A 14,170-nucleotide genomic window follows, 5' to 3' on the forward strand; every position below is an offset into this window, starting at 1 on the left:
TTGCGAACTACCAGCCCCAGGGCTTTCACCCAAAGTTAGGAAGGGAATCCAGAATTCAGCGGGTAAAATGTAACAGTCCCCCTGTGATCTCTTCCAGCGTTGACTGAGCCCGAGGGAACATTTGGCAAAGACTGGAACCATTTTGGGTTCTTACAGCTCACATAAAACCAGACACAGTAAACCTGTTAGAAGAAAAAGTGGGGAAGAGCCTCAAACTCATTGGCACAGGAGACAACTTCCTGAACAGAACACCAACAGCACAGGCTCTAATAGCAACAATCAATAAATGGGACCTCACGAAACTGAAAAGCTTCTGTAAAGCAAAGGACACTGTCATAAAAAAAAAATGTCAGCCCACAGACTGGTAAAGGATCTTCACCAACTCTACATCTAATAGAGGGCTAATATCCAAAATTTATAAAGAACTTAAGAAGTTAAACACCAACAAACCAAGTAATCCAATTAAAAAGTGGGATATAGAGCTAAACAGAGAATTCTCAATAGAGGAATATCAAATGGCAGAGAAACAAATGGAATACTAGTCAGCAATTAAAAACAAGGAAATCATGAAATATGCAGGTGAATGGATGGAACTAAAAAAGATCATCCTGAGTGAGGTAACCCAGAAGCAGAAAGACACATATGGTATATACTCACTTATAATTACATATTAGCCATATAACATATGATAAACATGCTAACATCTATACTCCTAAAGAAGCTAAACAACAAGGAGGACCCTAATAAGAAGATACTTAAACTTCATTCAGAAGGCAAACAGGATAGACATCGGAAGTAGGAGAAGGCAAGTAACGGGACAGGAGCCTTCCACTGAGGACCTCTGAAAGACTCTACCCACCAGAGTATTGAAGGAGATACTGAGACTCATAGCCAAACTTTGGGCAGAGTGCCAGAAACCTTAAGAAAGAAAAGGGACATAGAAAGACCTGGAAAGGACAGGAACTCTACAAGGAGACCAACAGAGCCTAAAAACCTGGGCCCGGGGGGGGGGGGGAGGGCTGCAGAGATTGATACTCCAACCAAGCACCATGCATAGAGAGAACTTAGACCCCCTGTTTAGAGGAAGCCCATAGGCTGCTCAGTTTCCAAGTGGGTTTCCTAGTAAGGGGTACAGGGACTGTCTCTGACATGAACTCAGTAGCTGACTCTTTGATCACCTCCCTCTGTGGGGAGGTGCAGCCTTGCCAGGCCACAGAAGAAGATGATGAAGCCAACCTTGATGAGACCTGATACGCTAGGGTCAGATAGAAGGGGAGGACATCCTCCCCTATCAGGGGACTAGGGAAAGGACAGAGGGGGAAAAGAGAAAGGGTGGGTGGGACTGGGAAGAGAAGAGGGAGGGGGCTGCAGCAGGCATACAAAATGAATACATTGTAATAAATAAATATGCTCAACTTCCTTAGTTATCAGGGAAATGTAAATCAAAACAATCCTGAGATTTCATCTTACACCCATAAAAATGGCTAAGATCAAAAATTCAAGTGACAACACATGCTGGAGAGGAGAGAGGGTAATCCTCTATTTTTGGTAGGAATGTAAACTTGTGCAACCACTTTGATAATCAATCTGGTGTGTTCTCAAAAAATTAGGAATAGTGCTACCTTCAGATCCAGCTATACTACTCCTTGGCATATATGTGAAATATGCTCATACAACAAGAATATTTACTCAGCCATGTTCTTAGCAGCTTTATTTGTAATAGCCAGAAACTGGAAACAACCTAGATATCCCTCAACTGAAGAATGGATACAGAAATTGTGGCACATTTACACAATGGAATACTACCCAGCTTTTAAAAACAAGGAAACCATGAAATATGCAGGCAAATAGATGGAACTAGAAAAGATAATCCTGAGTGAGGTAACCCAGAAGCAGAAAGACACACATGGTATATACTCACTTATAAGTGGATATTAGACATATAACATAGGATAAACATACTAAAATCTATAGTCCTAAAGAAGCTAGACAAGAAGGAGGACCGTAGGGAAGATGCTCAATCCTTATTCAGAGGGACAAATGAGATAGATATTGGAAGTGGTAGAAGAGAGGGAACAGGACAGGCGCCTACCACAGAGGGACTCTGAAAGACTCTACTGATCAGAGTGTCAAAGCAGATGCTGAGACTCATAGCCAAAGTTTGGGCAGAGTTCTGGGAATCTTATGAAAGAAGGGGAAGATAAAAAGACCTGGAAGGACAGGAACTCCACAAGGAGACCAACAGAGCCAAAAAAATTTGTGCCCAGGGGTCCCTGCAGAAACCGATACCCCAGCCAAGGACCTTGTGTGGAGATAACCTAGAACCCCTGCTTAGATGTAGCCCATAGGCAGCTCAGTCTCCATGTGGGTACCCTAGTAAAGGGAACAGGGGTTGTCTCTGACATGAACTCAGTGGCTGGCTCTTTGATAATCTCCCCCTGGGGGAGCAGCCTTGCCAAGCCACAGAGGAAGAGGATGCAGCCAGTCCTGATGAGACTTGATAGGGCAGAGTCAGATAAAAGGAGAGTAGGACCTCCCCTATCAGTAGACTAGGGGAGCAGTATGGGGAGAAGACAGAGGGAGAGATGAGGGTGGAGGCTACAGTTGGGATACAAAGTGAATACATTATAATAAATAATAAATAAAATTTAAAAAGTAAAGAATAAAAAAAGAAAGAAAAAGAGGAAGCAGTAGTAAAAAAAAAAAATTACAGCCAATGGTTCTGCTCAGCACCTTACAGTGCTCCAAAGAAACACCTCATAGGCAGGATGGAGATCTGGAACTATCCAGTTCATACAGCCTATGTACTTGGGGAGCGTAACTGTACTCAGTAAGATTGCTGAAGGGTGTGGCCAGACAATCAGAGACATCACCACCCCTAAGATGACCAGGTGGTCCCATTAGCAAAGACAGGCTGTTACACTAGAAGCCGCCCTGCGCCTTTGATCTTAACTATCCCAGGCATTCAATCAAGAGATATGTTGGGCTTCAGCTCCCAGCACCCCTGCTCTGCAGTGGAGGTACCTGGGAAGAAGGCACTACTCCATCACAGCTCATAGCAAAGGAGAGAAAAAGCTAGAGCAGAGAACAGCCAAAGAGCTGGTCTGCAGCTGTAGCAGGGTCCCTGGGAAAGAAGCCAGTTGAGGAGGACAGAGGAATGGCCGGAGTCACAGTGGCGTCCTACACTCAGCACACAGAGAGGTTATCCAGTTCATCCCAGCTGCTCGGGCTCTGCTCTGTGCTGTACTGTTTCACCTTACTTGTCAGCTCATCTGCACCATTCTTCCCCATGACTTAGGCACAGAGACCAGTGAGGATGAAAGAGGGACCTGGCCCTGTTCCTCAATGGGAGGAGTGTCCAAAAATATATAGGCATTTCCAATCCAGCGCTCTCATTTCCTCTGCATGAGATTACAGGAAGAAGACTCCATGGGTCTGATGAGAGGAGGTGAGACATCTGGCTCTTTCTTTAGCCAACCCTGCCCTTAGTCTCCCTTCCCCAGTCTCTCCCCTTGCCCCTAGTCTCCCCCCACCTGATAATATGGCTTTTGTTACATTTTAAAAATAAATCTAAAGAGCTGGGGTCTGCTTGGTGGCTAAAACTTTTGCCATGCAAGCATCAGGGCTGAGTTTGAATTCCAAAAACTTAGATAAATGCCAGCCCTTCAGTAATTCCAGCCTTGGAAGGCAGAGACAGGGGATCCTTAGAGCAAGCTTGCTGACTGGTCCAACCTGTTGGGGAGCTCTGGGTTTGAATAAACAGAAGGACAACGCGGGATGACATCAACCTTGGATCTCCACATACATGTACATGTATGTGTACCCATATACACATCAGTGCATGCAAAAATATCATGAACACATGTGCACATATAAAACCGGAAAAATAAAAATAAATTTGTGTTTTATATCTTCATATGGAGGGAAGGGAAAGGAAGCTGAGAGTCAGCTCATTGTAGCATCTCACCCTAGAATACGCTAGCTAGATACATCCCGAGTTATTATCAAAGAACATGCCTCCTAAGCAGCTTCCAGCATGCTCCTTTCTGTATTTGTTCTTTGAAGTTTAAGTCAGAGGAAACCTGCTACTTATGTACTTACCAGCGGACTCTCAAAACGAATCAATGCTGGGAGTTCAAAGTGACCTTAAGTTGTCTGTTTGCATTTCCCCTGACACCCTGCATTTCATGGCCAGCTGAACTGAGCTGAAAATCTGAATCCATTGCCAACCTGTGCTTGAGGTCCTCCTTGCTTTTTGTTTTTATGCTCTATAACACCTAAACAAGGAAAGAGCCTAGAAACTGGAGCTCAGTGAGTGTCAAGGACCCTTCCAAGATGCATGGGGTTGGGAGCAGTGCTCAGGCAGGTACCCACAATGCCTGACCTCATGAGCTGCGCTATTTTTCTTAAGCTTTCCCAGGGTCCCAATGAGCAAACACAATGCTTTGCATCTGAAAATGCCGTTTTTTGGCAATGACTAATGTAACAGCATAAGAACCAGGAAGGGCCACTATCTTTCATATAGCTACCCCCCCCCCCAGTAGCTACTTTTGTTCCCACCACTTATGCTGTTTTCTCTGCCCCCCTTTCTGGATAAATAAGGATTAAATAAATAAAACTCATCTCCCACAGAGGCCCCAGAAGCTACTCTGACTCACTTTCTAGAGCACAAAAAGATTATGGATGAAGAGTTCTCCTTTGCACTCGCTGGTTCTCACAGAAGTCTGCCGTGATTCTACTCTTCAACCACCTTCCATTTCTCTTAGAGGTTGCACAGACAGACAGGAGGAGAAACTTGCACCACTCAAATGTGTTTATTCTACATTCCTTAGTGGGAGTGTCCTGAGTGTGTACTCTGTCAGTCCTGGGGATTTTGGTGGGCACAGACCACACACAGCTGCCTTCAGTGCAACACAAGGCCAAGTTCACATAGAAAGACAGGCCTGGGCATCATTACACGCACATGGAAATAAAAAGAATGTGGACTTACACCTGTCTAGGGTCTATTTCCATCATCATCGTCTATCATGGCGATGACCATCATACTCACCACCACCACCATCCCCATGATCACTCTGGGGATGTGGCAGCATCACTCTGTCACCATCATCATTATCATCATCACTGCCACCACTACACTTGTTACCATCATCACAATCATGTTCATCTTCACCATCACTACCATCATCATTATTACCACCACCATCATGACCACTATCACCTTGGTCATCATTATCACTGCCATCACTACCATCCCATTAACATCATCACAATTATCATGATAAGTAATATCATCATCATTTATTGTCAGTTCCAGTCTCCTCATACCTGGGACAGTGACTCAACACTTTGTAGCAGACATCTGTCATGTGACCTAGTTTTCACTCTCTCTTCTGGAGAGCCCTTGGATTCCCTGATCAGAGCGGTCACTGCCTATAGTTGGTTGATCTCTTTGCTGTAGTAAATGGAGAGGCTGGGCCATTAAAAAGGGTAGTGTGCACTCTCATGCTCTGGCATGGCCAGGGGTTTAGTGTACCCCAGCCATGCCCAAATGATGTTCCCTTTTAGGATGTAGGAGTTTAACAAATGCCATTAGGCATTTACAGGGTTGGTCTGGACATATCCCAAACTCCTCCTCTTCATTAGAGCCCTAACCCCAATTTTAGAAGAAAGAAATGCCTTGCCTGTGTGTCCTTCATAAAGGTAATTTTAGGTGCTAACTCTCCTTACAAAAGCCATGCCTGTCTCCCCTCCACCCCTCAAAGCTGGCAAGGAATTATTCAAGGTCAGAGGACTTAGTGAGGGCCTTTGCAGGATACAGCAATGGCAAGAGCTGATGAGAGACTCATGATGACAAGTGGGAGAGGTGCACACCAGCTTCTGGGCCCCAGCTCTGTCAACACTCCTCCTCCATTATTAATTCTTGAGTCCCTCAGGAACTACCCAGGAAGCCCTTTACTTAACTTTTGTTAAGTTAGCCATGGTGGGATGTGTAATCTACAACTAGAAATATTCTGGGATGCAACTTGGTTTCCTCCACCTAAACTAGAACAAGAGATTTCCTGCTAGATGGAGGTCAACTCACAGGAACCCTGGGAGAATGAATGAAGGCAAGGCCAACTGCAAAGCAACTCGTCATTTTCTAAAGCCCCAAGTCCTCTGCAAAGTGGCTTGCCACCTGTGATGGCTGTTCCTGGTTGGCAGCTTGACTACATCTGGAATTAACTAACACCCGAGCAGTTGGGTGCACCTGTGAGGGAGTTGTTCCTTAATAAAATTATTTGAAATGGGAAGAGCTACTTTTAATCCAGATCTTTCGAGGTGAGGTAGAAAGATCCACCTTTAATATAGGCCACACCTTCTGCTGGCAGCTTATATGAAGGACATGGGGGAAGGAAGCTTGTTCTCTTTGCCTGCTTGCTCTTGCTCCTGTGGGCAAATGCATGCCTTCATTTGTATTAGAGCCTACACGCTTTATGGAGATGCTGGTGTATATAAAGATGAAGACCAGCCGAGACATTCAGCCTCGGGGACTGAACAGCTACTGGATTCTTGGACCTTTCGTTGGTAGACAGCCATTGTTGAACTAGCTGGACCCCAGCCTGTAAGCCATTCTAATAAATTCCCTTTACATATAATTATTTTGTATGCGTGTGTGTGTGTTCTATAGGTTCTGTTCCCCTAGGAAACCCTGACTAATACACCACCCAGAGGGCATCTCCAGACACATCCCAATCGTGACTCCCTAATCACAGGTCAAATAGTCTTTCTCCATGCCCTTGCTTTTTCTTTTATAGGTCTTTTCTTGGCAAGAAAACCCACTGAAAAGGCTTAATTCAAAAAAGTTTTCATATTTCAGCTTTAATTAACATTTATGAGCATGCCTGCATTTTTATGTATGTGGGGGGGGGTTTGCACACACTTGTGCATATCTGTGTCTGAAAGGCGAGAGATCTGCCTCAGGTGTCGTTTCTCGGGAGCTACTGAGACACTCTCTCCCACTAAACGTGAGGCATGCTAATTCAGCTAGATTAGTGGCCACCACCACACATGAGGTTTTTTTCTTGCAGGTGCCAGGGATCAAACTTGGTGCCTTGTACTCATATGGCAGACGCTTTCCTATATGAGCCATCTCACCATTTCCCATAGCATCTTAAATCTGACAGAGCGGTGGGTGCAAGGCTGTCAAAGAGCTCTTGGCCATTTAGTATTTCAAAGTGCAGAGCCCTCTGCAGGCTGTAAGTGGTCTTTGATAATGATCATTATCATCAAGTGGAATCTCTTCATTCAATAGACTTGAGAATGGCCCTTGGGAAAAGCCCTGCTTTGTCTTAGTTCAGCCTTTTATAGCTCTGGTCTCTGTCCCCTTGGCGTTGAATAAATATTTGGCTCCAGCCCCATTCCAACCTGAGGATCAGGGCTTTCTAGAAATTCAGTCTCTATGCAGGAAAGATAAAGGGACAGTTGGTGTAGAGGGACAGTAAGGGTCCCTGGATTCATCTCCAGTTTGGCATTTGGGCAATCTGAGTTTCTGAACCCTACGTTCTGTGGGGAGAGAGGTGGGAAAGAATGGTGAGTGGGACCTCAGAGCAAAGGGCACAAGCCCTGTGGGTGCTTCAGCCATTCGTGGGAAGGAAAACATTTTCTGACATTTAAAGGAACGTGGATGTCCATGAAATGAAAGCGCTTTGCTTTTCTTCTACAACAGGGGCTTCAAGACTAGAGCAGCAGGGTTAAAAAGATTTTTATAAGACAACCAGCTGTCTATTGGGGCTTTCTTATTCTCAGGTAGAATCACCCCTGCACCCCTACACAGAGAGAGAGACAGAGACAGAGAGAGACAGAGACAGAGAGAAAGAGAAAGAGAGCACTCATTAAAACGTACTTATCATTTGGTACCCAGAATAGAAAGTCTCCCCCCTCAGACATTCTCCACAGCATCTCTCATGAGGTCACCGACACAGATAAGCCTAACCCTATTTGTGGAGATTCAAATGACAATCCCACCCCATCACCAGGTTCAAGCTTAAATTGTCTACTTAAATAAACGGATTAGGTCCATTTGAGATTGGAGTATATTACATGTTTCGCAGGCAGACACCCACAGCCCAGGGAACATCATAGAAGAGGAGGCAGGAAGGAGGTAAGAAGCAGAGGAAGGGGCAGAGAGCTGTGAAATGCTGTGATCTGAGTGTGACATGGCTGCTGCCCCCACGAGGCTGTGATCACCTGTACAACTTCAATGTAGCCTAAAATCCCAGCATGAATGAGGTCGACCCCTTACTGAGGAACTAGTAGCAGCTGGTAGCTGCTGGGGAAAGGAGAGCCACCTTTTGTTTGTTTGTTTGTTTGTTTGAGGATGATCTTAGTGGCAGCTTTCTCCAGCACCAGTGGATGACACCACTCTATGTCCATATGAAGTTGGGAGGGTGAATGTTGTGGGGATATGCGGAGAGTTGAAAGGGGAAATGTAGAGTAGATACATTTTGTTAAATATAATGTAAAAATAATTACCAAAAAGAAAAAATATTAAAACCAAATTAATAATGAATGGATTCTAAATAAGTGTATTTTTTTCTTTGTATCTGAAATCACTTAATCTGTGACTTACAACTAGAGCTAACAAACCTACAAGCATGCTCTGTATTAGTTTATGAATGTTCAAAGGCCTAAGCCTAACCCCATGGGCTCTGTGGCCCAGCAATGGGGATGCCTCTTGGGTTTATTGGAGAGCTAAGATAGCTGTTCTCTCTCAGGACTCCAGGGGACATATTTACTGTATCACAGATGATGACAGGATAACAAGCTTTAGTGAAGCACACAAACATACAAAGAGGTGTTTCCAGAAAAGCCTAGAAGACTAGGGGACAGTGAGATTCCTCCTCTGGCCCAAGAATTCAACCACCAGTCAGTGAGCAGCATGAAGACCCAGGAGAGGATGGTATGTATTATAGCAAAGGCCCCCTTTTATTATTTATTTTTACTTTTATTTTATCTATCTATCTATCTATCTATCTATCTATCTATCTATCTACTTATTTATGCAGACAGGGTTTCTATGTAGCCCAGGCTATCCTAGAACTCACTATGTAGACAAGGCTGGCCTCAGTGATTTTCATCTGTTTCTGCCTCCCAAGTTCTGGGGCAAGAGCAGGTGCCACCATGCCTGGCTTCTTTTTATTTTTAAGGTTTGTTTATTTATTTCTGCATTTTATGCATATGGGTACTTTGTCTGCATGCACATCTGCACCCCAGTAGACAGCATCAGAGAGTTGTCAGCCTCCGTGTGGGTGTGGGTGTGGGTGCTGGTGCCAGGAACTGAACTTAGAACCTTTGAAGAGTAGTGAGGGCTCTTGATCCCTGAGCCCTCTCTCCAGCCCAAGCCCTTCCCTCTTTCTAAAGCCATGGTTTCTAAACAAAGTAGTTTCTCTATAATCGGCACCTTTAAAGATGTTACATAAGGCTGTTGAATTTGGAAGTTGAAGCACACACTAGCAGAGCATGGGGAGGGCTTGTGGCCAGCCGCAGCACAATCTGCCAGACAGGGGCAAAATGAAGCAGAAGTGTGGCCACAGCTCTACAGATCTCTCTCCATCACCCGCCCCTTTAGCTAATCCCCAGATGCACAAAACACGAAGCCAAGGTTTTTTACCTTCCAGTTTTAGCCAAATTCAATCATTAGACAAATGTTGTTCACTAATGTCTACTGCTTCAGTCAAAATCATAAAAGGAACCACCGATGCCAGGTCAGAATTAACTCAACTTAAATTTGTGAGTTAAAGCAAAAGAATGACTTGCTTCCTTCAGCTCACCACTCCTAAACAAAACATAAGAAGAGAGTGGAAGAAAGTGAAAGACCCCAGCCTCACACTAAGTTAAACATAGCTAATGCCATTTTGTGAGACACCACTGTTTTGTAAAACTCTGAAGGCCAGATGAGAAACTGGAAAATTACTGAGAAATCCTAACTGTGTCACCCACTTGGGATATCTGTGGTCAGGCTGCCCCAGTCATACTAAAAACAGTTTGTGTTAATCACTCTCATAGATATCTGTGAGACTGTTTCAGCTAAGATAGGGAAAAACAAAATAACAGGTGGCGGGCCACGTCAAGGGGTCATCCTACCCCCCCGACCACCCAGTTCCTGGAATCTTGGTGCCCCTGCCAAACTTTGACGCAAATTGTGGTCTCGTGTAAACGTACCAATCAGCCCCCTGTAACCATGCCCTCTCGTTTCTGTACCAGTGCTTCTGCCTCTAAAACCCTATAAAAACCCCAGCTTCCCATCTAGGGGGCGCGCAAGGTCCTCCTGAGTGACCTTGCTGCCCGAGTACTCGTGAATCAAAATAAAAGCCTCTTGCTGTTTGCATCCGAATGGCCTCGTTGATCCTTGGGAGGGGGTCTCTCTGACGGAAGATACCCTCCGGGGATCTTTCAAAAGAAAGAGACAGAGAAAAGAGGAGAAACAAAGAAAGGGAGAGGAGCTAGAGATCTAGATGCTGAAATCAGGTCAGTAGCTAATAAACGTGAAAACCCACAGGCAACATGGATCCCACATGCGGTTACATTCATATTCTCAAGTGTCACAATAAAATTAATATATTGGGAGCTGGAGAGATGGCTAATGAGTTAAAAGTACTTGATGCTCTAGCAGAGGACCACAGTTCAGTTCCTGGCACCCTCATCAGACAGTTCACACCATGGATAACTCCAGATCCAGGGGATCTGATGCCCTTTTCAGGGATCTGTGGCCACTGCACTCATACAGTATGCACACACAAACACACTCACACACACAGAAGCAAAGATAAAACTAAATTTAAAAAGCAAGAAGAAAACAAGTAATGTGTTGCACAGCAGGCCAAGTCATGTCATACTGAGAGACACTGCTTTTCGGCCAACAGTACTTGTCCTAACTAATTAATACAAATTCACCTACATTTAACATGGAGCTAAAGTCTTTAGTTATGTCACAATTGACACAGGCAAGTTCTTTTTACATACTGTATTCCAAAAAAGAATTTCAGAGCATTTTTCTAAAGTGTACAGTGCTTCCTTTAAATGTCTCCTCTTTGCTACAACCTTACATAAGACACCCAAGATCCTACCGTATATTCTCCACCCTTTATGCTCTTTTATTTCTTTTTTAAACATCGCATTCTATTTCCAGGGAGAAACAAAGTGATAACTTTAAGGCTGGTACCACTTTATACTTAGAGCCTGCCTGTCTGGAATAGATTCTGAGTTGGCAAAGCCATGTTCTCCTTTCTCCCTGACAACTGTCGCAACTGAGTTTGCAGTTTCACTGAAACTGTGAGGTGTTTAAAGACCTAATTGTGAAGTAGCTGATTTGGGGAACCCTCAGTGTCCTGAAGCTTGTCAGTAAACCCTCCACAAAGGCCAAGGGATCCCAACAGCCTCCTTGACTCTTCTGTGACAGCCTGGATGTTTCATTAATATTAAAAAGAATGTTTGATGGTTCTGGAGAGTTGGGTCAGAAGTTAAAAGCCCTTGCAGCTCTTTCACTGTACCCTAATTCAGTTCCTAAAATCCACATCTAACAACCATCCATTACTCCAGCTCCAGGGTGATATGATGCCCCCCTCTGGCCTCTGCAGGTACTGCATTCAAATGCATACACTCAGACATGTACACACACACATAATTAAAAATAAAATAAATCTTAAAAAAATAAAGAATATTTTCTGAGCTGATGAGATAGCGTAGTCAGCAAAGTGCTCACTGTGAAACCATGAGGACTTGAGATCGATTCCCAGAATGTATGTAAATCAACAGGGTATAGCGATAAAGATTCATGGTTCAGTGACCAGCAATGCTAGAGGGTGGAGAAAAGAGGATCCTAGGGTCTCACTGGTCAGCCAACTAGCCTAGCCGGCAGGTGCCAGGACAGTGAGTCACCTTTTCTCAAATCCAAAGTAAGCATCATCTGGGGAAAGACAAGAACAGTTGACCTGTGTCCTCCATATTCATGCACCTGTAGACACGGTCGCCCCAATGACACTGTGCCCATTCTCGAGCAACCAACCGGAACCATCAAACTAGCCCTTATACTTCACAGGCATGTGAGGATCTACAGGCAGCTCCTCGCTAGAGGCGTAACAGCTTGGCTGGGCCCCCAGGGCTGCCGCAGCCAGATAAGAGAACCTGCTCACCTCAGTGTGAAGCGATCCTCCGTGCAGTTCCTGGAGACGGAGATGGGGAAGGTGAGCACATCTCCTTGTCTCACAGTCTTGGGAACATAATGAACGGCCACGTTGCTATCCAAACGCAGATCCCTCAAAGGCGGATTGCTGGGGGTCTCCCGAAGAAAGACACTCCCAATTCTGTGCAAAGGGGGGCTAGATTCATCGACATCATTGTGGCCCGCCGCAGCGCCACCACCCTTCCTCAAGTCCTCCGTGACACAGTCACCTCGCTCATCCCCTGGCTGAACGGCATAATACAGTTCCACGCGGCTCCCCTCCGGCTGCTCTGTGGGCCTCCTGCGCCCGGACACCACCGTCGGGGGACTGAACCAGCCAGGCAGCATCTCCAGCTGGGCCACACACAACCCCAGGGCCCCACCCAGACGGCAGCTGCCCCGAACCTCTCTGGTCTCTCGGAAAGCAAAGACCCGCAGGCAGGGCAGCTTCTCGTCCCTGCGGTCATCCCAGTCTCGGCCCACGATGTGGAAGAGCACCTGCACTTTGGGATGGCTCAGGTAGACTTTCTCCTGGAGGATGTAGGCCTTCAGCCTCCAGTTCAGAGAGAATGCGTTGGTGAATCCGAATGGGTTAGAAGGCAGCATCAAGTCCTGGGGCACTACCTGCTCCAGGGAGAAGGGCCCGTAGCTGGCATTGAGCACCGGCAGCCGCTTGGACTTGTAGATCAGGAAGGATTCAACCCGAGACTGCAGGCTGGAGTTGCGCATGATGTCCTGGTTGGCCTCCTTCAGGAAGAAGGAGACATCGGCGTTGTTGATGTGATACGTCACCGGGAGGTAGGTGGGAAGAAGGGAGAACCTCTGGATGCTCTCCAGGATCCCTCGGCCTTCCGTCACTGTTGGGAGGAACCGAGGGCAGGTGTTAGCGATCCTGGGACCCCGGATTTATAGACTTGTAGGGTACGTTGGTAACCCACCACCCTCACCTTTGGACCCATGATGCAATTATGAATTATCCAGTGTTTCTTCTTTGAATCAAATCAGTGTATGGAAAATACATGTAACAGGGTTGGGTAGATGGCTGGCTCAGTTGACAAAGTGCTTGCCATGCAAGCAGGTGGAAAGAAATACCAATTTCCAGAATCCCTATTAAAAAAAAAGAAGCTAAACAAGCTGGAGAGATGGCTCAGCCGTCAAAGACTGAGCTCACAAAAAAATAAAGATAAAAATAAAAAGGACAGTGTTGCATGTCAGTATGCCTGTGTCCAGGGCTGGGGAGATGGAGACAGGAGAGTCCCCTGTCTCAAAAACTAAGGTAGGGAGAGATTGTAGAAGATGCCTGATATGGACCTCTGGCATTTTAGTTTTTTTGTTTCTTGGTTTTGCTAGAGGAGATATGAGTAAGGGTTGAAAAAGAACTACCATCTCATCAAATAAACAATGGGTTTTCCCTTGACCAATCAGGTTTAACAAACTGGAATGGGAGTGACCTTTTTGCCCCCATATGTCCAGAAATGACAAAAGATGTAGCAAAAAGACCACAGTCACATGCCATACCTTCTGGAGTGAATCGAAGGGTAGAGAGAAGAGAAGTGGAACCTGAGTTGGTGAGAGACCTCCAGAAACAAGAAAGGGGTGACCACACCATGCTGACCATGGGGTCCTTTGAGTAGCCCGGACCCTCAAGCCAAGAATATGAGGCAGCATGTACCTTTCATTACACTCATAACCTGTGAAGATCGTTCTGCTGCCAATGAACAAAAAATATTTTTCTTATCTCTTTAGGGAACATGTTCTCCCTCTGGGGGTTTAAAAAAAAAATCCAACATGTATTTTTACAGTTTGCCTTATTTTCCATAATAAAAAATCCAGACAAAGAAATTACACAACCCACAGCAGCCATTTAGAGAGCTTCGGAACAGGAAGCTACTGGCTTGAGTAACCCTGACTGTCCAGGCACAGCTGCACCAGCCTTGCTGCAGGCCACAACAGCACCAGTCACGTGAT

General features: G+C 45.4%; 1 protein-coding gene across 1 annotated transcript in view; it reads right to left on the reverse strand.

Annotated features, from left to right (window-relative positions):
• The window catches only part of Tmem132d (transmembrane protein 132D), a 611,289-nt gene that overhangs the window by 449,102 nt on the left and 148,017 nt on the right, over window positions 1-14,170 (reverse strand). The window contains exon 2 of the mRNA XM_055606466.1: window positions 12,174-13,059. Coding sequence (XP_055462441.1) covers window positions 12,174-13,059 — 886 coding nt within the window. The remainder of the gene's footprint in view (window positions 1-12,173; window positions 13,060-14,170) is intronic.

This window comes from Psammomys obesus, unplaced genomic scaffold (genome assembly GCF_907164565.1).
Source record: "Psammomys obesus unplaced genomic scaffold, mPsaObe1.curated_primary_1811, whole genome shotgun sequence".
Taxonomy (NCBI): Eukaryota; Metazoa; Chordata; class Mammalia; order Rodentia; family Muridae; genus Psammomys; species Psammomys obesus.